General features: G+C 44.3%; 3 protein-coding genes across 3 annotated transcripts; 1 reads left to right on the plus strand and 2 right to left on the minus strand.

Moving 5' to 3' along the window:
- The first annotated feature begins 1736 nt into the window (after positions 1-1736).
- LOC117852277 (putative 4-coumarate--CoA ligase-like 8) lies at positions 1737-6207 on the plus strand. The gene is made up of 3 exons (XM_034734294.2): positions 1737-2830; positions 4065-4531; positions 4628-6207. Exons 1-3 carry the CDS (start codon positions 1787-1789, stop codon positions 4881-4883), a joined length of 1767 nt encoding a protein of 588 aa, XP_034590185.1. The 5' UTR covers positions 1737-1786; the 3' UTR covers positions 4884-6207.
- LOC117852278 (uncharacterized) lies at positions 5029-8882 on the minus strand. The gene is made up of 2 exons (XM_034734295.2): positions 6533-8882; positions 5029-5477 (listed from the first exon to the last, which is right to left on the minus strand). The coding sequence occupies exon 1, from the start codon at positions 7720-7722 to the stop codon at positions 7138-7140; it is 585 nt and encodes a 194-aa protein (XP_034590186.1). The 5' UTR covers positions 7723-8882; the 3' UTR covers positions 5029-5477; positions 6533-7137.
- Positions 8883-9507: 625 nt separating this feature from the next.
- Positions 9508-16103, minus strand: LOC117852276 (protein decapping 5). Its single transcript, XM_034734293.2, has 8 exons — positions 15843-16103; positions 13898-13998; positions 13048-13116; positions 11793-12926; positions 11485-11559; positions 10457-10636; positions 10262-10372; positions 9508-10179 (listed from the first exon to the last, which is right to left on the minus strand). The coding sequence occupies exons 1-8, from the start codon at positions 15976-15978 to the stop codon at positions 10027-10029; spliced, it is 1959 nt and encodes a 652-aa protein (XP_034590184.1). The 5' UTR covers positions 15979-16103; the 3' UTR covers positions 9508-10026.
- Between the last annotated feature and the right edge of the window lie 6928 nt (positions 16104-23031).

Genomic DNA, 23031 nt, shown 5'->3' on the forward strand with positions numbered 1-23031 from the left:
TAAAACCAAGTTTTGCTTGAGCCTGCAGATCGAGCATCTCCCTGAAGGAATTTTTTACACCGGTCAACCTACACGAAAAAGGTCCTCGAGAGATTTAATATGTCAAAGGCTCATCCTCTGAAGACCCCGATGGTTGTTAGATCACTTCGCTTGAGAAGGACAAGGACCCATTTAGACCAAAAAGTGATGATGAGGAACCTTTAGGACCTGAAGTTCCCTATTTGAGCGCCATTGGAGCACTAATGTATCTTGCAAATTGCACAAGGCCTAACATTCTCTTCGCAGTAAACTTGCTAGCACGTCATAGTGCAAACCCAACCAGAAGACATTGGGTAGGTGTTAAGAAAATACTTAGATACATCAAGGGCACCAAAGATCTTGGTCTGTTTTTCCAGAAGAATCGGGACCTAAGCTTGGTAGGCTATGCAGATGCTGGATATCTGTCTGATCCACATGATGCAAGATCGCAAACTAGTTTCGTGTCTCTTTGTGGAGGTGTTGCCGTATCTTGGCGATCGTGAAAAAAAACTTTAGTAGCAACATCTACAAACCACGCTGAGATTATTGCATTATATGAAGCCGCACATGAATGTGTTTGGTTGCACCGAATGACTAACCATATCTAGAAGTCACGTGATCTTAGAACTACTAAAACTCCCACCATTATCTACGAGGATAATGCAACATGTGTTGCACAAATGCAAACGGGCTATATTAAGAATATTAAGAGTAATATGATCAAGCATATATCTTCTAAATTTTTTTACACTCACAAACTCCAGAAGAAGGGTGAGGTGAGTGTCTTGCAAGTCTAGTCATGTGACAATCTTGCTGATTTGTTCACTAAGTCTTTACCAACTGCTACATTCGCAAAGTGTACCCGCGGTATTGGAATGAGACGAAGACCTGCAGGATTGAGATTACCCCTGAATATTTGCCCTTATTCACGGATCCAGAAAATCCTGATTTCCATAATCCTGAAGATTATAAATTATCCTGAATACATCTGTTGTACTCTTTTTTCCAAAAGTGAGTTTTTCAGAAGTTTCTCACAAATGGTTTTTAACGAGGCAACATGTGCAATACATCTAGCGACACTATGCACTCTTTCTTCAAATTTTTCCTACTGGGTTCTAGGAGTTTTAATGAGGTATGAGTTACTCAAGGTATTCGTCCAAGGGGAGTGTTGAGAAATCCCTAAACCTAGGGATAATTGTGGGCTCATACTAAATATACCTCTGGAGGGTCAAGGCTATATAAAGGAACATGTACCGATCTATATATTATGAATAAGAGAGAGAACAAGTTCTATCTACATTTGTCTCCTGTGTGCTAATCTCATGTGCTACGGGGAAGGGATACGGATAATCTTCTACATCTTGTTTACGCCTGATCTACTGCTAGAAGCGAAGTGAGCCGGATCAGAAATCCGCAACCGCGCCGTTCCTTAACACAAACCACACGTGTTGCCGCCCAGTGAAGATGGTCAAAGAAACGAAAGATGGGTGCAGTTAACATAGTATTTGCTTCAGTGTGGGCCGCCACTGGATCATCTTACGCCAGCGGCCCATGCAGCATTGGCGGCCGAGTGGCGCCACCACACAACGTCAGTCAGGCCCGCCGCCACTTCAGCCTCGCTCTAACCCTTTCTTTGGGTGTGGTACTGTGGTATGAAGTAAAGTATGAACACGGCCAAAGTTGGAATGAAATTTGGAAGCACAAGCACCTCACCGTATATTTAAAATGTTGTCTAACATTCGCTGGAGATCGCCGAAAGTCAGACAAGATGGTGGCTTCATGCAGCCCACGCAACACGGAGACGGACACGGAGGCGCACCTCGCCGCCGGCTTCTGCGCCGCCACCGGCACCTACAGCAGCAGCCACCCTCCACTCGCCGCCGCCACCGCCGCTTCATTCCCCGAGTACCTCTTCCCACGACTGCTGACATTTCCCCTCGACCGCCCGGCCTTCGTCGACGCCACCACCGGCGCCACCCTCTCCTTCGCCGACCTGCGCGCGCGCTCCCTCAAGGTGGCCACCGCGCTCTCCGCTCTCGGCCTCCGCCGTGGCCACGTCGCGCTCCTCCTCGCGCCCACTTCGCTCCACTTCCCCGTCGTTTCCCTTGGCGTCCTCGCCCTCGGCGCCGTGCTCTCCACCGCCAACCCGCTCCTCACACCCCACGAGCTCGCCGACCAGGCCCGCGACTCGGAGCCCTTCCTCGTGCTCACCACCGCCGAGCTGGCCCCCAAGCTGAGCTCCCTGACCGCCTCGCCGGTCGTCGTCCTCATCGACGAGCTCCTCACCGGCATCGACGGTCACGACACGTGGGCGTACACGTCCGATGATATCAGCCGCGACGACCCGGCGTTGCTCTTCTACTCGTCGGGCACGACGGGGAGGAGCAAGGGCGTGGTCAGCACGCACGGCAACGTCATCGCCGCGGCCGCGTTCCTCCGGCGCGTCTGGCGCCGTGGCGACGGCGACGACGACGACGGCGTGGACGTGTACGGGTGCGTGCTGCCCATGTTCCACATGTTCGGCTTCTCGGCGTTCGTTCTCGGCACCCCGGCAATAGGCGCGACGGCGGTGCTGGTTCCGGGCAGGTTCTCGGTGGACAGGCTGATGGCAGCAATGGAGGAGCACAGGGTCACCAGGCTTCTGGCGGTGCCGCCCATGGTCGTTCAGATGGCGAAGGTCGCCGCCGGAGAGCCATCGTCGACATCAACGCGACGCCTGTGCCTGAGGGAGGTCGTGTCTTCCGGGGCGCCGTTGCAGCGTGAGCACATGGCGCGCTTCCGTAGCTGCTTCCCGCGGGTGAACATTGTTCAGGTTAGTCACTAGTCACTGATGATACCTTTAATATTTCGTGTTCTTGTTTCTTCGATCCATTACCGAATAGAAGAGTTCATCGATCACTGTTAGTCTGTTATTCCTTTTGTCTTTAAGATGTACATGGAAAAAACAGTCTCGAAACTAATCACATTGTTGGTCAACAACTATCAGTACAAATGGAAGCGAAAATTGTAAATTCATACATGTATATTGGTTAAAAGCAAGAACATTGTAGTATTGTTCAATGATTACATTTGACAGCGATGCGATTTATGCAAATACAAGTTGTACGCATCAAATCAAGATGTATATTTTCTTGGTCACATTGTTTGTTTAAAATTGCATACAGTGCATTAAATACGAATATACATTGGGCATCTTGTAGTTGAAAATCCTAGAGGCGTCATCCTATAAGTAACTAATTTATTATGCGACGATCTGTTGTATATATATAATTCCATTTGACAGCATCATCCATATCGTCATTCGGCGGTGACGCATAATAATGGCTTATATATCGTTCATGAATATAATCCTTTTGTATTGCACTTGTAGAACACTACATAAGGTTATAGCAAGTCCAGTTTATATTAATCCAGATGCAGAGGCCTCACAACCCCCAAGTCAAATTTAAGTGCCCACCACATTCTAAATACTACTCCAGGTGTAGCATTCTTGAACCACACACAACATACTTGTTAATCGACCCCTAGATAGTTGACTTCTTGTTCATTATCATTTCTGTAACTAGTTTGACTGTCAAAGTGTATTTACAAAATCATTGGGTTGGGAGTTTTGTGCAACACAGGAAGAATCTTTCTTAGTTACCTGCACCCTCCATTCAGAAGTCGAAATTTTGGGCTTGGAGTTTGTAAAATTTCTTGTAAAAGTCTAACTATTAATTATATCCATTTGAACTACGTCAAAATAATGAAGCTACTTTGCTAAATCAGGCTGCTACCCTTCAATTCTCAATGGACTTACCAGTAAGCATTGACCATTTTTCGATAATGATACAGCAAAAAGATGAGTCATTTGATTGGCTCTACCGGGCTTCTTCGTATGTTTTTTTTTATTGGTGTGAGTGTTGTTTTAATTAGATGAGTCTCATTAAAAATTAAAGGTAAAAAATTTGAGGGAGTATATATGATAATTGATTGTCGGGCACGTAACGGTGTAATGATGCAGAGATCTATCGTCAAGCTTCACAATGTTGTTTGCGTGCTTGCAGTGCTACGGGCTAACTGAGTCGACGGGGATCGTCACCATGTGCGACCTCCCGCAGTTGCTGCACGAGCACGGCAACGACGACGGCGTCGAGTGCTCCAACGAGCCGCCGACCATCTCCATCGGACGCCTGGTCCCGAGCACGGAGGCAAGGATCGTGGATGTGGAGTCCAGGGAGGCCCTCCCGCCGAACCACGTCGGCGAGCTGTGGATCCGAGGCCCCTCCGTGATGCAGGGCTACCTGCGCAGCAAGGAAGCCACGGCCGCAGCTCTGGTCACCACAGACGCAGAAGACGGCGGCGGCCGGTGGCTGCGCACCGGCGACCTCTGCTACTTCGAATCCGGTGGCCTCATCCACGTGGTGGACCGGATCAAGGAACTCATCAAGTACAAGGCCTACCAGGTCGCGCCGGCCGAGCTCGAGGACGTCCTCGCCGTCCACCCAGACATCCACGACGCCGCTGTCGCACCGTGCGCACGCTGCCACTTCTTACCTTGTACGCCTCTGATTTTTTTTTTGTGTGTGTGTTAATTGATGATGCGACTTTGCATGGATCGGCACGACAGGTATCCTGACGAGGAGGCCGGCGAGATCCCAGTGGCGCTCGTGGTCAAGAAACCAGGGAGCAAACGCTTGCAGGCACAGGACGTTCTCTCCTTCGTTCAGAGCAAAGTGGCGCCGTACAAGGAGGTCAGGAAAGTGGTGTTCGTCGACAGCATTGCGCGGTCACCTTCCGGTAAGATCCTCAGGGCGCAGCTCAAGTCGTTCCTGCTTGCATGTGAAATGCATGGAGCAGAGCTGCAATGTACTACTCGTGTCTAGGGTCAGCAGCCCGAACAGGAGGAAGGGTCAGCAGCCCGAACAAGAGGACTTTGCTATGTATCTAGACATGATTTATATCTAGATGCATAGCAACAAGCATGTATCTAGAAATGCTAAAACAACCTACAATTTGAAATAGAGGGAGTAACATATGGGGAAAAATAAGATTAATGTGTTCTTATGATGAGAGAGGTTAATATTGGCAAAGACTGTAAATCATTCTTGCCAGATTAAAACCACTTCAGGTATCTCCCTCCGATGCTATAAGTCCAAGTACCATGTAACTGAAAAAGGAGCTACAAATGCTCTAACCAAATAGTCTAAATTCAGAACAAGAGGACCAAGCTCAATGCTTCTAAAACCTAAAAGAGGGATTATGTTACATATTGCCTTTGTATGATTACCATGGAAAAAAGCTAAATTTTCCTCATGACATACATTCACAGGAAAACAGAAGATGACAGGCAACTTGCATAGTGAGTGAATTATACACTGCACTCGGACAATGAGAAACAACTTGCATGTTATGGCAGGTTGTCAACCAGCTGGATCTTGACAACTATACTGCTGCTGTAGATTCAGTCACCGTTAGACCTGTAGGAAGAGACAATCAATATATTATCAAGCTGACCCAATGAACTCAATAAAACATTGTTCACAGCAAACCTGTTAAGAGCAAGATGCAGTTAGTGGGAATACTACGAACCTTCTGAAATATTCAACCTATTATATATTTTTAGAAAATCATAAAAGCCTACTGGGATCATCTTAGGTGCAGAAATATCATTTAACCACATCATCCAGTGACATGTTAGGCTCTAATAATGGTTACTGTAATGGGCATTAACTCAAGAAAAACCAAATACACCTCACCTGTGGACATATTTTATGAATATATGCATGACTATATGACTGTATGCATAAAGTACTGTAAATGTATCTGTACCCGCAAGGCAGTGTCTTTCCCATTTGACTTACCTCGTTCTTCATCGAAAAAATAAAAGGACACTACTAAACAATAAAACCAATAAGTGTTCTTTTTATGTCTAACACACAAGCTCTGTTATGGTCGGCATCACCTACCAGAGGAGGCGCCAGGGATAAAAAGCAACGATGAGGTTCATATAGTTGGTTTCAACAGCAAGACATAGTTTGTTTCAGGTTAGCATTGGATTAGATTTGGTTGTTATCAAGTTGTTTGATCAGTTGAGGAACTCTAGCTAAGTTGTTGAGTCTGTAATCCTGACTATTTATACGAAGCCGCAAAACAGGAACAGACAAGCAGGAACAAATCTACTTCCTCGTCTCCCTGTTCTCTTGCTCTCATCTCCCTGTTCTCTTGCTCTCATCTCCCTGCTGCTCGTCACTACCTCGGCTACATCTACCTGCATCATGGGCAGGAAACCGGCAGCACAGCGGCCGGCAACCTCCCCGATCCACTCACTGCCGCATGGCCATGACAAGCTCGCTGACCCTGAGCAGAGCACTTAGCTTGCCATTGGAGCCTTTGAGGTACAGTGTACCCCCTTCATATGTGATTTAAAGAAAAACAAATTGATTACAAAGCAAATAGGTAGTCATATCAACCAAGAAGTAAATGGTGAATGAAGAAACATTTGCACCAGTGGCAAATGCGTAAGAGTACCTACTTGCGCTCCACTACAAGTTTCAGCAACATCCATTTCAGTCTTTTGGCTAAGCAATTCCATCTGTTGCCTTCCCCAAACATTTGGAGGCATAATCATCGGCAAGGCCCGGGACATGGTTCTTGAAAGGATGCACAAACTTCTCCACAAAAATCTTCTCAGCCATCGAGGCACTGGCATAGTAGTCCGGAACACCCTTCAGCAGACAACTCCCTGAGAACTTTGAGCAAGCAATACCGGGGTAATAACCGCCGCTCAACACTATACATGAGCAGCGCTGGCCTTCGCACAAGATATGATAAGTCCAGACCGACATCCTTCATCAAGAAATCCATATTGCCCTGAATCTTTTGCTCAGACAAACCCAGGACGAGAGGCTGCTTCCTCGCAATCGCCAGCACATCATCCTTTGAGAACCCAACGTCCTGTAACAGCTTTATTCTCCTGGCAACAACCTCCTTGCCAGCAAAAGCGAGCACAGCAAGCGCGCGGCGGAACATCCTCACGCCACGCTCCAAGCCAACTCTTCCACTCGCTGGACAGTCTCCTTGAGAAGCTCCGGGTTCATGGTGAACAGCCGACCGGAGTACAGATTGGTGTCAACAATCTCAGAAATGCCCAAGCCGCATCCTCGGAGGAAGGCCACGTTGGGCCTGGCAACCTTGTCCAGATCCATGCTGCAGGACCTTGTCGAAAGACCCGAGCTCGGCAAGCCAGAACTCGAGATTGCTGCGGAGGAACCTGTTGCGGAAGGAGTTTGGGGCGAGGGGAACGAGGCGCGCGATCTCGTCCCGCGACAGGCCGAGGTCGTGCAGGTCGGCAACGCACCGGGCCAGGTTCTTCTCCACAGCGCAGAGGAAGCTTGGGTCCAAGACGAGGACCCTGGCCACGTCGGCAGCAGGGATGCCGAGGGTGCCCAAGAGGTAGGCGAGCACGGCGTCAGGCCTGGCGCGGGACCGGAGGTGGGAGAGCCTCGCAGCGGCGTTGAGCGCCTGCGCCTGGGTGAGGCCGCAGCGGGAGACGAGGTGGTCCTCCGCTGCGAAGGAGGTGGAAGAGGACGCGGCGACGGCGGAAGAGTGGAGGAGGCGGTGGAGAAAGACGAGGGCAGGGGCGTGCGAGGAGGCGGGGAGGTGGGGTGGGGAGCGGAGGATGCGGGAGAGGGACGCTCGCAGCAGCAGGTGGGAGGCCGCCATGGCGTTCCGGCGGAGGAACTACGCTCTTCTAGCGAAATGTAATAATAATAACCCCACCTTTTCTTAGATGACTAGTCCAAAATCCGTAGGCCCAAAAGAAAACGGCCCACACAAAGCTCAACCAGAATCCAAAATCTTTTTATATTCTCATTTTCAAAATCTGAAGAGCCCTATTCAAAACTTCACAATAGTAGGCACTTTTCTTCATCGTTGTTGGTTGTTGAAGTGGATCATTTTTCTGGCCATAACTTAGGGGAAAAACTTCTATTTACCTCGATTCTAAAACCGTTCGTTTCGATCCCTTCAACTCCCGAAACCGGACAGGCAACCTCCCGCATTCGATTTCACCCCGATTTTGTCCTAGCTGGAGCCATGTCATCGCCACGCCACCAATCCGATGTGACATCGGGCCCACTTGTCATTCCGGAAAGGAGCCGCCGCCACGTTCGCAGGACCTCCACGACTCGCGCCGCCGTCACCTCCGCGGGCACGAGGACTAGGCCGCCTCCGTTTGTCTCCTCCTCTTTCTTCTCCACAGAGCAATTGCCTGCTCCTGTAGTCCCATGGATCTCTCTCCTCCGCCTCCCTGTTTTTTCCTCTCCACCGAAGCCATCTCCAGTGGCTCAAGCACCATACCGCGGCCACCCGTCTAAGCAATGGAGTTCCCTCCTTCCTCCTTCTCCACGCTCCAGACCTCCTTCATCTCCATCAAGTACAGCACGCAAGAGAACAACTGCTCCAATTGAGGGCTTGCCGGCGCTCTCCGAGACGGCAATGGCACTTCCTCAGTGGATGGGGAGGCGGATGGGAGATGCCGGGGCTCTTCCGTTGGATTTACTTGCATTGGAACAAAATCAACCAATTGCCAAATATATGAGCCAATCCATCCAAATCAATTGTATTGAGAGCGAGCTTGAGCGAGAAATTGGTGGCCTGGGTTCTTATTGCAGCCGCTTCCCTTATACATCACACAAGGATTAGGCCATGGCTCGGTGGATTTAGTGCTAGCGTGAAGAAGAGGAAGGAAGGAACAGGTGATGAGCATGTAGATGGCGCATGGGTGGTGCTCTCCAGCGTCCGCCGCCCACGGCTGCTCCTCTTACGCTGTGCTCGCCGGTGTCCGCCGCACTCGCCCGCTCCTCGCCTGCTCTTGTTTTGTTTTGTAATTGGAGAGGTCATTGGTGGAGGAGGAAGTCAAATGCTCCTGGAGCATCTTGAGCGGCACAGGTGGCCACGGCCCACCACGCAGATGGCCGGAGTGGCTCGACGACGATGGCAGGCCGGAGGGGAAGAGGAAAAAAACATAATAAAAAAAGACATGTCCACACCGTCATAATAGGATCCATCATTTGCAATGTCTAATTTGTTTATTTATTTTCTTTGTTGCCACATCAGCGAAAATCTTTACACATGTCAAACCACCATGTCAGTGCCATGTAGGACAAAACCAGTCTGAATTCAGATCTGGGTGGTACGATTTCATGAGTTGGATCGGACAGTTTGAGTCGTAGGAGAAAACGTATATTCCACGGAGGTAAATAGGACTTTTTCCTACCAGACGTGGGGCAGCTAGCCAAATGTGCAAGCAGTTGTTAGCATTGCTAGAACCCCATTGGAATTCAAAATTCTTATTATCTAAATTCTGACTTTTGATATGTTCTCATTACGATTTCCATGAAACTCCAAAAATGCTGTTAAAAATAAATTCTAAAGCACAGTGCACGATACAAATAATTGTAAGATATGTCCAGAGCAAATGGCTACACACAGAACTAGACCAAGCCATGAAATCCAAAGAACGACATAAAACCATGTTACCAGTGCACAATACAACTAATTGTAAGGTACACAAATCTGTGCATAGTATTTTGTATCGCAGATTTCCAGAGGTACTACTGACTAGCACACATTGAACTTAAGCACTCCCATCAGGAGCACCATGTTCCTGCAACATATATGACAATGTCTTGAGCTCTAAGAAAGCTCAACAAGAACATCCAACAGCGCATTTATCATGGTCCTATTTATCTCCCAAGGGAATCGACACTGGCAACAGAGCAGATATGCATTCAACCTGCCTTTGATTCAAGGGTGACACCGATTCTTATCAAATCGGCCACCAAACTATTACCGCATTTTCAGCTATAGCTGAAAGATAGTCCATATCTTACAATTAATAGGCACTCTTCCAACAGCCGAGACGGGACTTGTGATCGATCTCGGGTTTCCAAGCAAATAGGTCATTTCTTCACCTCATTCATGTGCTTCTAGCCTAGGCACTGAATAGCATATCCATCTTTTGTATCATGATTGGTGATTTGGGTAAGAGTAGCCACGTCCCCTACCCATATATCCATATCCTCTACCATAATAGCCACGACCACGAGGACCACCACCACGGGGGCCCCTCCCTCCTCGCATGCCCATTGGCCGATGCCTTGCCGAGTCACCAAAGGTCTACAACCAAAATGAATATCATAAGCACTGAATGCTAAGAAGATGTGATAAGGTAAAGATACAACAGGTGTCTGCTCAGAACCTCGGTGTCTATTTTTCTCTGCTCAGAGAATTTAATTCTTCCATTCCTCCCTCCATTGTCAATTGTGTTGCACGAGAGAGAATCAAAGAAATCATCTTTAACATACACAGGCTTTGCAGACACGAGATAAAAGGCTAATCAGCATCTAAGGTATTGAACAGTAAATCATGAAAAGCAATCCAACAGAACTGTTACCTTAGCTTCTGGCTTTCTAGGAGATATTTCATCTTCTAGAACATCTTCATAATCATTTAGATCATCATTTAACTGTCCTGTACTTTTACCAAGATGGCCCCATACTTCATCTTTGTTAAACTTCTCATTCATTGCCATGAAATCAAAGTCCTCTGTGAACTTGGTTATGGGACGCGATTGCTGTAGAGAGAATGTTAGTGAAGACTACAATCTAATACAAAACTGGAGCAGAGTCCAAATAAAGTTCTGAATACAGAACAGAGGCATTTAACGACCTGATAGTAGTAAAACAAATGCATTCCACAGTTCAATTGTCCCCCATTTTATGCCTCCAGATGACAAAACACAGTTTATTTAAACTGCATTGCTTTGAATAAAATATGGCTGATGTTGATGCAAATACTTTTGGCAGACATTTAATGACATGCAACTCTTGATTGGAAGTAAAACTCATAGCAGTATACCCAAACCAAACATGACTAACATATTGATCAAGTAAGTCCAGTTATGTTGTAGTTTTCTACATTATGCTTGCTCAAACTATTTGAGCTACAAAAGAAAGGTGAACATTACCAAATTTGCTTAACTAGTCTTTTATAGAGCTCACCTAGCAATCAAGTGCATTAAAATTTACTGATAGTGCTTTTTTTAGGATGTAAAAATTAGAAAGTATATTAATTGGGTGCCAATAAAAAGAGTTGACTTGAACACCTCAAGAACTTCTAGATTTGAAAAGCTATTACTCCCTCCATTCCTGTTTATAAGGCATGATATGACATGGCACGGTCTCCCAAATTAGACTTCAACCATTCGTTTATCTTATATTATATTGTTTATGGTTATAAACTTATAATCATTGGAGAGTACATTTGATTACAAATCCAACCGTGTCAAGTTTGCACTACAAAAATAAAAAATTGTTGGGTAAATTATTGGTCAAAGATTGTAAGTTTGAATCTTGATATGCGTGTGCACCTTAAAAACAGGAACGGAGGGAGTAGGAAAGAAAATGTTTCAGATAAACATACCCCATTTCCTCTGCCACCTCTTCCTCTTCCTCGGCCTCTGTTGTTGTACTGAACATATGAGGAAGCTCCAATAGGCTGATACCAAAGGAATTACAGGAATGAGAAAGGAAACAATCACAATACATGCAGATTAAATTATGCCTTATGGTGTAAATCCCACAAACAATTGTTGTGTGTGCTCTTTTTGAGGGGTTCCTTTTGGAAGGTGGTGGTGGTAGGGCATGTGGGACAGTTTATGCAATTTTCCTTGAAAACATGCTTTTTATGCCCAGCCTGTCTAGCAACATGCTGTCTAAAAAAATCACTACCTTCTCAAGTACAGGCTTTGGAGCTGGCAATAGGGGCTCCTTATTTCCAGATGGAGCAACCGCAGGTTGTTTTGCCTTCCATTCACGCTGTTTAGCTGCTTTAGTTTCACTTATCACTTGCACATCTTGTGAAAGAACAGATGAAGAAGCAACCTGCGAGGGTGTAGCTATAGACGAAGTAGCCTGAGAGGACGGAACCACAGAGGAGGTTGCCTCAGAGGATGGAACTGTAGAGGCAACCTTGGAGGATGGAACCATAGGAGAGGCAGTTTGCAATGCCTGAGATGAAATAACTGTGGAGGAAGCAGTTGGCAGAAGTTGACCAGGAGTTACCAATGTAACTTGCTCTGCAACATTGACTGGCGATGCATCATTAGCAGAAGGTGACTGAGAGGAAGGTAGATAGGTTGGCACTGAAGCAGCAGGTACAATCACAGGCTTATCACTGGAGACAGATGGCACAGTGGAATCGGGTAGAGCTACTGGCTTACTGTTCACCAAAGAAGGCATGCCTTGCGACACAAGCATGGAGGGTTCAACTGCAGAAATCGAAGGACTCACAGATGGGGGAGTTAAACCCACAGAAAACATAGAAGCAGAAATGGAGGATAACTTTGGCAATTGGCTTCCTGATGATTCAGTTACTGATGTACTCGATGAAACAGGTGCTGACACTGATGTCGATACACCTGAAGATGGGCCTAGACTATTACTATTACTATTACCAGGTTGGAGAAAAGAAGGAAGCTCTGGCATACTTGGAAAGCCAGCTGGTACAGATCCATTAAGTCCAGGATATTGGACAGGAGGCTGCAAAGCCTGTGGAACTGTTAAACTGTGTGGTGGCCGAAGAAAGGGTGGTGGCTGAAGATGAGGAAACCCAGTTGGTGGTGTGTAATATCCTGGCCAGTACATTGGTGGCATTGTTAGGCCGGCGCCATTTGCTGACGATGGCATAGGTGACGAGTTCCATGACTGTAAGCTCGCGCCAGGTTGGTAAGGTGGCAAATTCCCTTGAAATGGTGGTGGCATCCGAATTGCAGACGGAGCATTGTGTGAAGTAGCATCAGCTGCTGTTGTGCTTGCAGCAGAAGGCAAGCTTGTAGATGACAAGGCTGGATGAGGATAATGTGACTACACAAAAATAATAATACCAGTGAGCAAAGACGAATCATCATCTATAATGAATTTTTTGAAAAGAAAGAATCATAAAAGGCAGTTAATTTGAGTAGTCACAAGAATAACAGAAAGTTACCTGAATAATCGCAGGATCATTGTGTAAAGTTGCCAGTTGAGCTGGTGGAGAGGATTTGACTTGCAAATCCTGCAGTAAAAGGTAAAGGTAAGATACCATTGAGAAGATTACAAAAGGAGTGCCAGAAACACATCAGATTAATGGCAACAGCGAATGAGTAGACTAATCACTAATGAAATCAGTGGATCATTAAACAAGATTTATTTGCATTGAAGGCACCTGACTCAGGAAATTAAAAAATACGGTTTTGGGAACAAATATGAACAAAGTTGTTAGGACCTCAATAGATACATTAGGATGTTATTACAAAACCCATGCTCATGCGGAATCACTGTAATCTTCATGCAATTAGGATGTCGGTTAAGTAAAACCACAAATATTGGTGATGAAGTCCTTTCAAGTTATAAGATTTATAATCACAATTCATGAGGTGATACCGTAAACAAAAAAATTTCTAACTATATCCCAACCCAGACAAACATCCTTACAGGGGCAACAGCACCCTCCTAAATTTTCATCAATCCAGTAAACTATACAACATCAGCTGGCCTTGATCCACCACACCCTCAGTAGTTACCAATTTCAGGAGCTTGGAATAGACAATTTCGTTTCTAATTTATGTGATTATAAGAATCCATCTGCGCATTAACCTATGCCAATTAATTACAGGATTAAAATGGACAATCTGAAGTTTACCCTACTGAACAGCGCGAGGGATGGTATAGACCAAATCAATGATGGCACAACTCACATAAATAGATCCCAAGTGCAATAGGTCCCAAACTTTTTGTTCAGTAGTAACAATAACAGAAATTTAGAAAACCTTAAGGGGTATCTTTACAACCATTACCTTTATATCACTTCCTCGAAAGAGTATGTACTCATATATCTTGTCACTGGCAGGAATCTGTTGGCCATCTTTCTTACGGCCTTCAGTTCCAAATGAGCGAACTGTAACAAAAAGTGACCTGTTAATAAAATCAGAATAAACAAAAACAAATAACAAAGAAAACTTTTCTGAGATAAAAGAACTATACAATTTAGCTCCAGGTAACTTCTTTTAACAAAATTTCCAGGAAAAAAAGTCCTAAAAATGTCACGGGCTTGGGGAAATACGAAAGCCAATAGACCTCTCATACAAGAGGGACTCTTGGTGTCTTCAAGGACAAACAAAGCAAATGTAAGTTGATGTACACTCTTCTGAAATGCCCAGGGGCTCTAGAAAGACATCATGCTTAAAACCTAACTGGGTTCAGGGAGCCATCTAGGCAGGCTAGACAGCTAAACCGTATAAATTGAAAAGGTTTTAATAAAGGTATTACTCAAATATGCCAACATTAGATAAGGATATTACTCAAGTTAGAAAAAGAATCAGATAGACAAGTACTATATACCAAACTCAACACTTGTCCAAAATGCTACTAACAACATTAAGGTGCTGTTGGGTCATGCGAGGGAGCGGTAATGGAAATGGAATCAGAAACCAGCGCTAACTGTTACAATTTAAGGCAAAACAGATTTTGTTTGGTTGGCTCACAAAGACACCAGAGCTCGCGATGGAATTGTGACTCACGCAAAGGGAACCAACCAGCAGAGGCGAGAAGAGGAATGGGATCGAATAACAGCGGATGAGGAGAGCTATCAAGTTTGTATGGCATGGTATCCATTCACGCTCCAATCCATTACAGAGCAGACTAGCCAAGCACGAAGCAATGGACCTGATTGCTCCGTGAACGGATTACAGCACAAAACGCTCGAACCAAACAGCACCTAAAGTTTACTATTTGCTATCTAGAAAACAATGAAAGTATACTCCGTGCGATTTTGTAATTCTCATGGATTTGACTATGTTAGGACTGATCAAAATACACCTATCCCCCGTTTATAGAAGGTACAGAAGATAGACCCCGTGCCAACCTTTGAGTCTTTGACCTCTCTACAAGAAAGAAGCATGCCGGTTGACAGCTTGGGCACAGATGGTTAGATGTGCGACAAAACATGCAATCCGACCGTTACAACACGAGCCACACGACATTAAATGGAAGCAACATCTCCAACAAGGAATATAATTTGAATCTGAAGTGGGCCTAAAAATAAGACACCCACCTATGCTGTTGACACTTAAATAGGTGCATGGCAAATCACAGTTTGGCAACTATCATAACGGTACCCTGGAACATGTATCATTCTTGATTTTGGTGTAACTAGACATTCCAAAGTTGGCAGTGGTTCCTAGACCTTTCAGCTTACAGTTTCTGGCACACAAGAGTTCAGAAAAAATAAGGCGCGCAAAGTGGAGCAGGGTTACTCTGAACAAGGGGCTTTCGCTATTACTAACATTGTACAAACCTAGCTTCTAAAGTCGTTAGGACATGCATAACCTCCTCAGCTTACAGCAATTTTCTCTGAAACGGCATATGGGCTAGCTTATCATGATATTTCCCCAGGGAAGAAAATAGACTGTGCAAGATAACAAGATGTGAACAACTTGAAAACCCGTACTAGAAGCTCTAGCCAACCACGAACTTTGCATAACCTAAATTCCGCAGCATTCAGTACTCATAAGCATCAAGTATCCATACGCAGCCTAGTTTACGAAAGGATTAAGAATTCTAAACGGATGAAAAGACTGAAAACCTAACAGAAATCATGCAAAGGAAAGTCCCATAACCTAACACGAATGAGAAAACAGGAAGTGAATCCTTAACCCTGACGCATCCCGCATACCTCTCTCCGGCTGCCCCAACAGAGTAACCCCGATCCATCTCGGAAGAGAAGAGAGGGGGCGTCCTTACCGTTCCTGAGCCCGATGTTGGACTCCTCGGTGTTGATGGTGTAGAGGACGCCCTCGTACCGGATCTCGCTCTTGGACGTGAGGCTTATCACGCTACCGATGTACGACTCCGGCGCCGCCGCCGCCGCCGCCGCCATCGCCGCCGACCGCGCCTAGGGTTTCGATCCCCGGCTCCCTCTTCGCTGTTTTTTTTTCTTTCTCTCACCCTAAATTTTTCCCCCTTATTTTTTAAAGCCCTTCGCTAATCGCTCCCCCGCGTCGTCTCCCACTCTCGCCCCCGGTTTCGTTCATGCGGACTCGTGCCGTAGCAACTTTGGAGCCACTTACAAGTAGGTCCCAACGTGGTGTCAACATCCGGACCCACATGGCGGTGGGGCTCGTTGAGTGTGCGTGTTGACGCTCGGGCATATGCGATGATAATCTATTTGTCGCCTGAAGCAAACGCGCAGCGAGTCAGCCGGCCCAATAATATTTCCATTGTGTCCATGTCAGACCGCATGCAGGGAGCCGTGCGGGGCATAGGCATGCTGCATGCATGCGAGGGGTCCACCATGAGGCCAATTCCCGTGTGAGCATGCATGCAAGGGGTCCACCACGAGGTTGAGTTGGCTATTATTTTTTATGTTTATTCCTTTTTCTATTTCTTTCCTTCAATTTATATTTTCTTTTTCCTTTTAATTCTTTTTATGTATTATTTATTTCTTCTTTTTTATAGTATTCTTTCAACGGATGTTTTTCATCATTCATATTGTCTATCTTGGTATCATATATAGTTAGCTGTTAACAAACACGTAACCAACTTTTTCCACGACAAAATTATTTATTCAAATTGAAGAATAATTCAATGTGAAACTATAGATTTATTTTCTAGAAAAAACTTTAGCCTAATTAGAGCAACTAAGTAGCTCTAGCAAGTTTAAGTTTCTTCGATTATTTTCTATTTTAACATATTATAATGTTTTATAGCATCTTTTTACTTTTTTATAGATTATAGTATTTATGCTATATCGATTCTATTTTAACATATTATAATATTTTATAGCATCTTTTTACTTTTTTATAAATTATAGTATTTATGCTATATCGATAATGTATTTATTTTCAGTGTGCAAGTCTTTTTTCATGACTTTATATAATTTGTTCGATAGGTATAGTTCTTTTGTTCCATGAGTTCATATAGTTTGTTTGGTAATGTGTTCATATAGTTTGTTCGGTAATGGGTACGTTCATGATATTCAATTTCTATTGTTTGCACTTTAAAATAAATTGTTCGTGATTTGAACTATTTTTGTTTATTTTGTTTGTCATATTTAATTATTTGTTCGCAGAAAAAATTATTTGTTCGTGACATTCAATTATTTATTCACAGCAGCTGAATTTAATTATTCCATATTAAAAAATATTTTTCAAATTATCTTGTCAAGTGGAGTCTTGTTTTGAAGATCTTGTCATCACAAATATTATGGTGCATCTGTTCTATCTTTTTTAGAGCAACTGATATTGGGTGCATACTATATATCACATATGCTGCAATTTTCCATGCGTGGGAAAGATGGTGTATGCATACAAGAGGGACAAAACTGATGATGTCATCCCACATGCAAAACCGTTTAGAACTTTAAAAAACTATAAATCTTACACCAAGTATCAAAATTAAATTCTGATTGCACAATTAGATTTCTGACAATAAAAACTTTACAACAATATCCCACTTGGCTATATTTGGACGAACTTTTTTTATTCACATTTTTAATCAAGGTAGCATATTCTGTGAAACATGTACACGTGGAACAAATTATACAAACCAGTGGAACAAAACAATCATACGCATCGAACAAAAATACTCAAAAAAGATGTTTAACTTTTTGTTCACGAAAAATAGTTATTTGTTCGTACAAAATATATGAACTTAAAAAACATGTTTAATTTTTTGTTCACGGAAAATAGTTATTTGTTCGTGGTGTTGGAGCATTTGTTTGCAATATTCATAACTAATTAATCCGTATTAAAAAAATATTTTTAAAAAATATTCTTCAAACATAGTTATGTTTTGAAGATCTTGTTATAAAAAAATTAATGGTATAATCGAAATTTGATTTGAAGTTCTAGTTCAAGAGTTGACTTTTTAGTTGATCCTCTTGGATGACGTCACCAACTCTAGTGAACTATTATTCCACTCGATTCTTTACCCACACAACCCACTAATCATCACGCGGCCCACCAATCTGGCTGTAGATTAGCCACAGAAGGTGATAACGGCTGATCTGTCACCTTCTACAATGCATAGCCGCAGCATCAGGGTACGGCAGGTGATGTGGATTAGTGGATACGTACAAGAGGAGGCGTACTGGTAGGATTCGTTTCCAGATGGTAATGGTAGAGGCCGAACTCATGTGGCCATAGTTGTCAGATCACCGACTATGACATGCTGGGCCCGCAACCTAGTTATCTAGTGGGTGCATTGTGATTTGTGAAAGTGTTGTTAGGCAAGTGAAATTTTCATTTTGTTGTTCTGCCAATTCATTTAGGCCTCGTTCAGTTTTGCTCTTTCCAGCCGGATCATTTCAGCCCGTCTGAAAACTAGGTCTAAGATGGATTCGTTGTTTGGTTTAGGCCGGCCTGGAAAGTAAACGGGCCCAAAACGGCCTTTGCACCCCTGATCGGCCCAGAACGTTTCCCCATCACGACCCCTCCGGATCTTATCCGGCCGACGAGGCACGCACGCGAGGAGGCAACTCGAGGTGAAGGTGGCGGCAGTTGAGGCGATGGCGCGGCACGGCCACCACCGTGATGGAGACGGCGACCTCCTTCCATCCGACGTTCACGCTCTCCGTCACCTAGCCATCCCCTCCCCCACCAAACTCAAACTCCGAGACGGAGATGGACGCCGCCATGCCGTCCAAGAAGGCCAAGACATTGGCGGCCGCTGCTGCTGGCTCCACACCGCAGAAGCCGTGGAAGGCCGCGTCAGCTGACCAGATCCTGACGCCCGAGAAGCTGACGCAGAGGTTCACGGTGGTGGCGGCGGGTGAGCAGATCTAGACACCGGAAAAGCCGGAGGAGAGGCCGGATTCATTCTCTGTCCAGCCGAACAACAAATTGAAATTGTCGTTTTCTATCCTAGCCTGGCGACAGACCAGCATCCACTCGATCCTAGCCTGGAATGAAAGAAGTTGTGGAAAAATTCCACCCCTGCCGAACGAGCCCTTAGAGTGTCACCATTTCATGAATAAATAATTACTTTGAATGTAAATTTTATTTTGTTGTTTTCTTAAGCATGGTTGCAAATGTTTAACTAGACAGTTGATCGGATAATGTTTGGCCACGTGTTCACTATATCGAAGGAATCGAGATATACATTATTTAGGTATACGTTATTTATCTTATACAGCACATCAGGCGTCAAAATTAAAGTACCATTTTGGATGTCTATAGATTATTATGACTTTGTTTTCATAAGCTAATTCCTCCTCCCCTAAGGCTCCCGCTTCCCCTTGTATTCTTCCTCTGAACGCCGTCTGCTCGAATAGTTGTAACCACCTTTGATGGAATGAACATTTTTTTTTTGCGGAATATGGAATGAAGAATTTAGGAGGCTTGGCCCCATTAGTTCTTCAAAAAAAAAATGACTGTCTCCAAAAGTTTGAATCAAAACAAAGCTAAAGTGAGCTATAACTTGAAATGGAGAGAGCTGCTTCAAATTTAATAAAAATATAAATCTGTCATATCGTATATAAATGATTTCGGAAGACACATAGTATGTGCTAAAATCATCAAATTGGACCATATATTCCTGGCCAACTCTATCATTTTGTGTAGTTTATATAGAATTTATAAATTTTGGAACAAGAGTTTGATTGCTAGAAAAAAATGTAGTAGTAATTCAGGAAATGAACATATGTAGTGACCCCAGCGTAGGCATGCTGGCCAAGAAGGTTCCAAAGACGCTGTCATCATCGCCGTTCCATCACTCAGCTCGGCGGTGCCCACTCTGACCCGCAGCTCGGATCACCGTCGTCACCTCCTGCTGCGACTGCTGCAGCACTCCTCGTAACCGCTTGACATGGCCACCCAAATTGGAAGAGGGGGAGGCATCGCAATGGGTATGGGAGTATGGTTGTCGGCTTGTTGCAAGATTCCGGCCATGACAACAAAGGTGTTACACAAAACTAGTCTAGTTATGTCATTATGTGGCAAAAACCACTGCCATGTTTATAGTCGAGGGTACGAGATATTTGGTGACGCGGTTTGGGTTGGGGGTATTAATCAAACCAAGCCATAAACGTTTAAGCATGTCAAATGGACTTCTTTCTAATTTTAAAAGGCGTCACTCATTATGGGCAAGGTGCTCGGGTGCAGGTTTGGTGTGTCAGCTCAGTTGTGAGGAAAAAGTAAAGAAGCTCAACCCATTATCAAACCTTTTTTCCGAAAGGCAACCCATTATCAAACTTGAATCTTAAAGTGATCTTGGATTACTCAGAAAATGAAACATTTGTTGTAAATTTCGAGTACTTCACAAGCATGTAGAGAGAAGAAAAGATGTGTGAGTAAACAACCTACGCGAGTCATAACTCATACTCCCTTTGTCCCAAATTACTATTCGTTTCAGCTTTTTTCTAGGTACATAGCTTTTACTACGTATCTGGACATAGTATATATCTAGATGTACAGTAAAGTATATACACTGGAAAAGTCAAAACGAATTGTAATTTGGGATGGAGGGAGGAAGTAATAACCGTGGCCAATGACGGCCAAAAAAACAAAAGACTAGCCAAATAGTCGTTTCTGCTCTATCTCACTTTAAACTTTAACCGAAGTCCATAAGCAGTAGGTTAATTTGAACGACTTAATTTTACATACAGCACTTTGAGTGTGGTCAGGTCTCTCGGTGGCCCAACAACCTAGCTAGAAACTGCTACTACTCCCCATATGCATGGGCCATGCGTGCATTCCGTCTGATGACTTGGTCCACTGCCCCGTCGTGGTCCACTTAATGCCTTGGCCCAACCAACAACAGAATAAATATCAAAGAAAAGCACAAAAGGGAAAATAAATAAAATAATAAATATGGTATACAAGCACCCTCTGATGACCTTACCATCAACCTTAATGATGGGGAAGGAATAGATTAGTGAAGATCAGGATGTGTTGAAATCACCTTTTTTTTCTTTTCCTGGTGCTTCCAAACTTTTCACTTTTTAAAAAGTAAAAACAGAATCAAGCAATGTCATGGGACATATATAAATGTTCAAAATGATCTTTAATACTTGGTACATATTATTATGTTTCTTTCATTATTGTGTACACTATTCTGATAAAAATGTAAAAGATGAATATTGTTGCTGTTCAAAGTTATGTAATTTTGGCATGAGCGCAATACCCTTGTCTTATGTAATCTATCAACCATTAGATTTGGTAGTGCATTTGATGTGTTGACCTGCTAGTACAAAAGCTGAAGTAAGTTTTTCCTTTAGTCACTTTACTACTAGCAAATGATGCAAGAAGCCTCAACTCGGTACTAATAACTCTGCAGGGTTAGTCCTTATTATTCCACTTGATGTTTCTGGTAGTCCTCTGAGCAGACACTATTTTCTATGTCATTATTTGCAGGCTATTTTTACTATTGGAGTACTGGTCCTTTATCTTGGGGACCTGAAGGATCCCTCATGTTCTACAAACAACTATCCTTACTATGTGAAGAATATTTTGAATCCAGAACGGTAGAATCACTTTGTGAGCATGGCAATGTTTCGCAGGAAAATGATCCCCTCCTTTGGTTGCATAGAATGCAAAAATTAGGTTTGTCCTCCAGGCTAAGTTTACATTCGAATGTTTTTGTTTTGTAGTATGCAAACTTTTGTTTCTGATGTTCATAGTTTGCTGTGGACTTCCTCAACCTATTATAGCGGATGGTTCCCTTGGGTGTTGCTCACTAATTATGATTTTCAGGTGTGGTTGATGATGAAGACAAACTTTCTGGTATCACCATATTTTGGGGAGCTTACTCTTCTGAGGTGAAACTAGATTACGAGGAGGGAGAGCTTCTGGAAAAAAAAAAGAAGGCAAACTACCACATCCTCAGAAAAGAATGATAGTGGAATTATCTGGAATGAATGACCACCTGCCACGCAACGGCGATCTCTAGCTCTGGGGAAGCACCCGCCCCAGACATCCTCTGGCTGCCTACACTTACGGGATTCATGAGATTACAGCAATAGAGGCCTCCTGGTGCCAATGACAATTCAACAAGATACCATTCCCACGATCAAGTGCCTTTGAGCCCAAAACTTGAATGTCACATTTGCATTCAGACGAGATGGAGAAGGCCATCTCGCCACGGTAGTCCGCCATCGGATGACGGTACCTGGACCACTACAGAGCAGGTCGGGCTTGGAGATACTGGCACGCCATTTCAGGGACAGAGACAGCGACAACAAGCATGACAGCAGGCACTACCACCAGCAGGCACTACCACCATCTCAGATGAATCAAAGATGCAGCTGATTTGTACCATCGATTGCTGAAGAATACACCACGGGACGTCTTCAATCTGACATAGCAGCAGCCGTGTTCTTTTTCTGGAGTTTTCGAGATTTCCTTTGCTTGTTTCCGTATAATTTGCAGCACAGCTCCCAGATGCATAGTACAATACTACTATGCACTGGCGACTGGCATTCCTTAGCTGTGTCTGTGTTGTATCACCTACAAATGCTTGCTCATTTTTATTGACATTGGACATACTGTAGAACACGAGTCTTAATCCTGTTTGTGGGCGAAAAAAGGAAGGTGGATTATTCATGCATGCCTACTAAAAAGCGCAGTAGCAAGATTCTAGCTTCACTGCTCGGTAAAGACTAAAGACTACAGGGGATAGAGATACAGAAGGGATGATAGCTACTGCTCACTATCAGTATCACAGCTCTTTATCTTTGGCTCTCAGGTTGGCGATGGCAATGGTACTAGTAGAAGGCAGCTAGCTGCTGCATGCTACACTGACAGAGTGACAGGATAGCCCTTCCTTTTTACTCTGTTCTGTTCATCTCTTTTGCAGAGCACGTACATGCGAGTGATGATGATGCTGGCAGCTGTGCAGAATGTGAAACCTTGGGGTTATGGTGGTGCATGGTCATGGCCAGAATTTGCCTTTTTATGCGTGATCGTGTTACCTCGAGTGGCAAGCTGTCAAAAAA

The sequence above is a fragment of the Setaria viridis genome, chromosome 4 (assembly GCF_005286985.2).
Source record: "Setaria viridis chromosome 4, Setaria_viridis_v4.0, whole genome shotgun sequence".
NCBI lineage: Eukaryota > Viridiplantae > Streptophyta > Magnoliopsida > Poales > Poaceae > Setaria > Setaria viridis.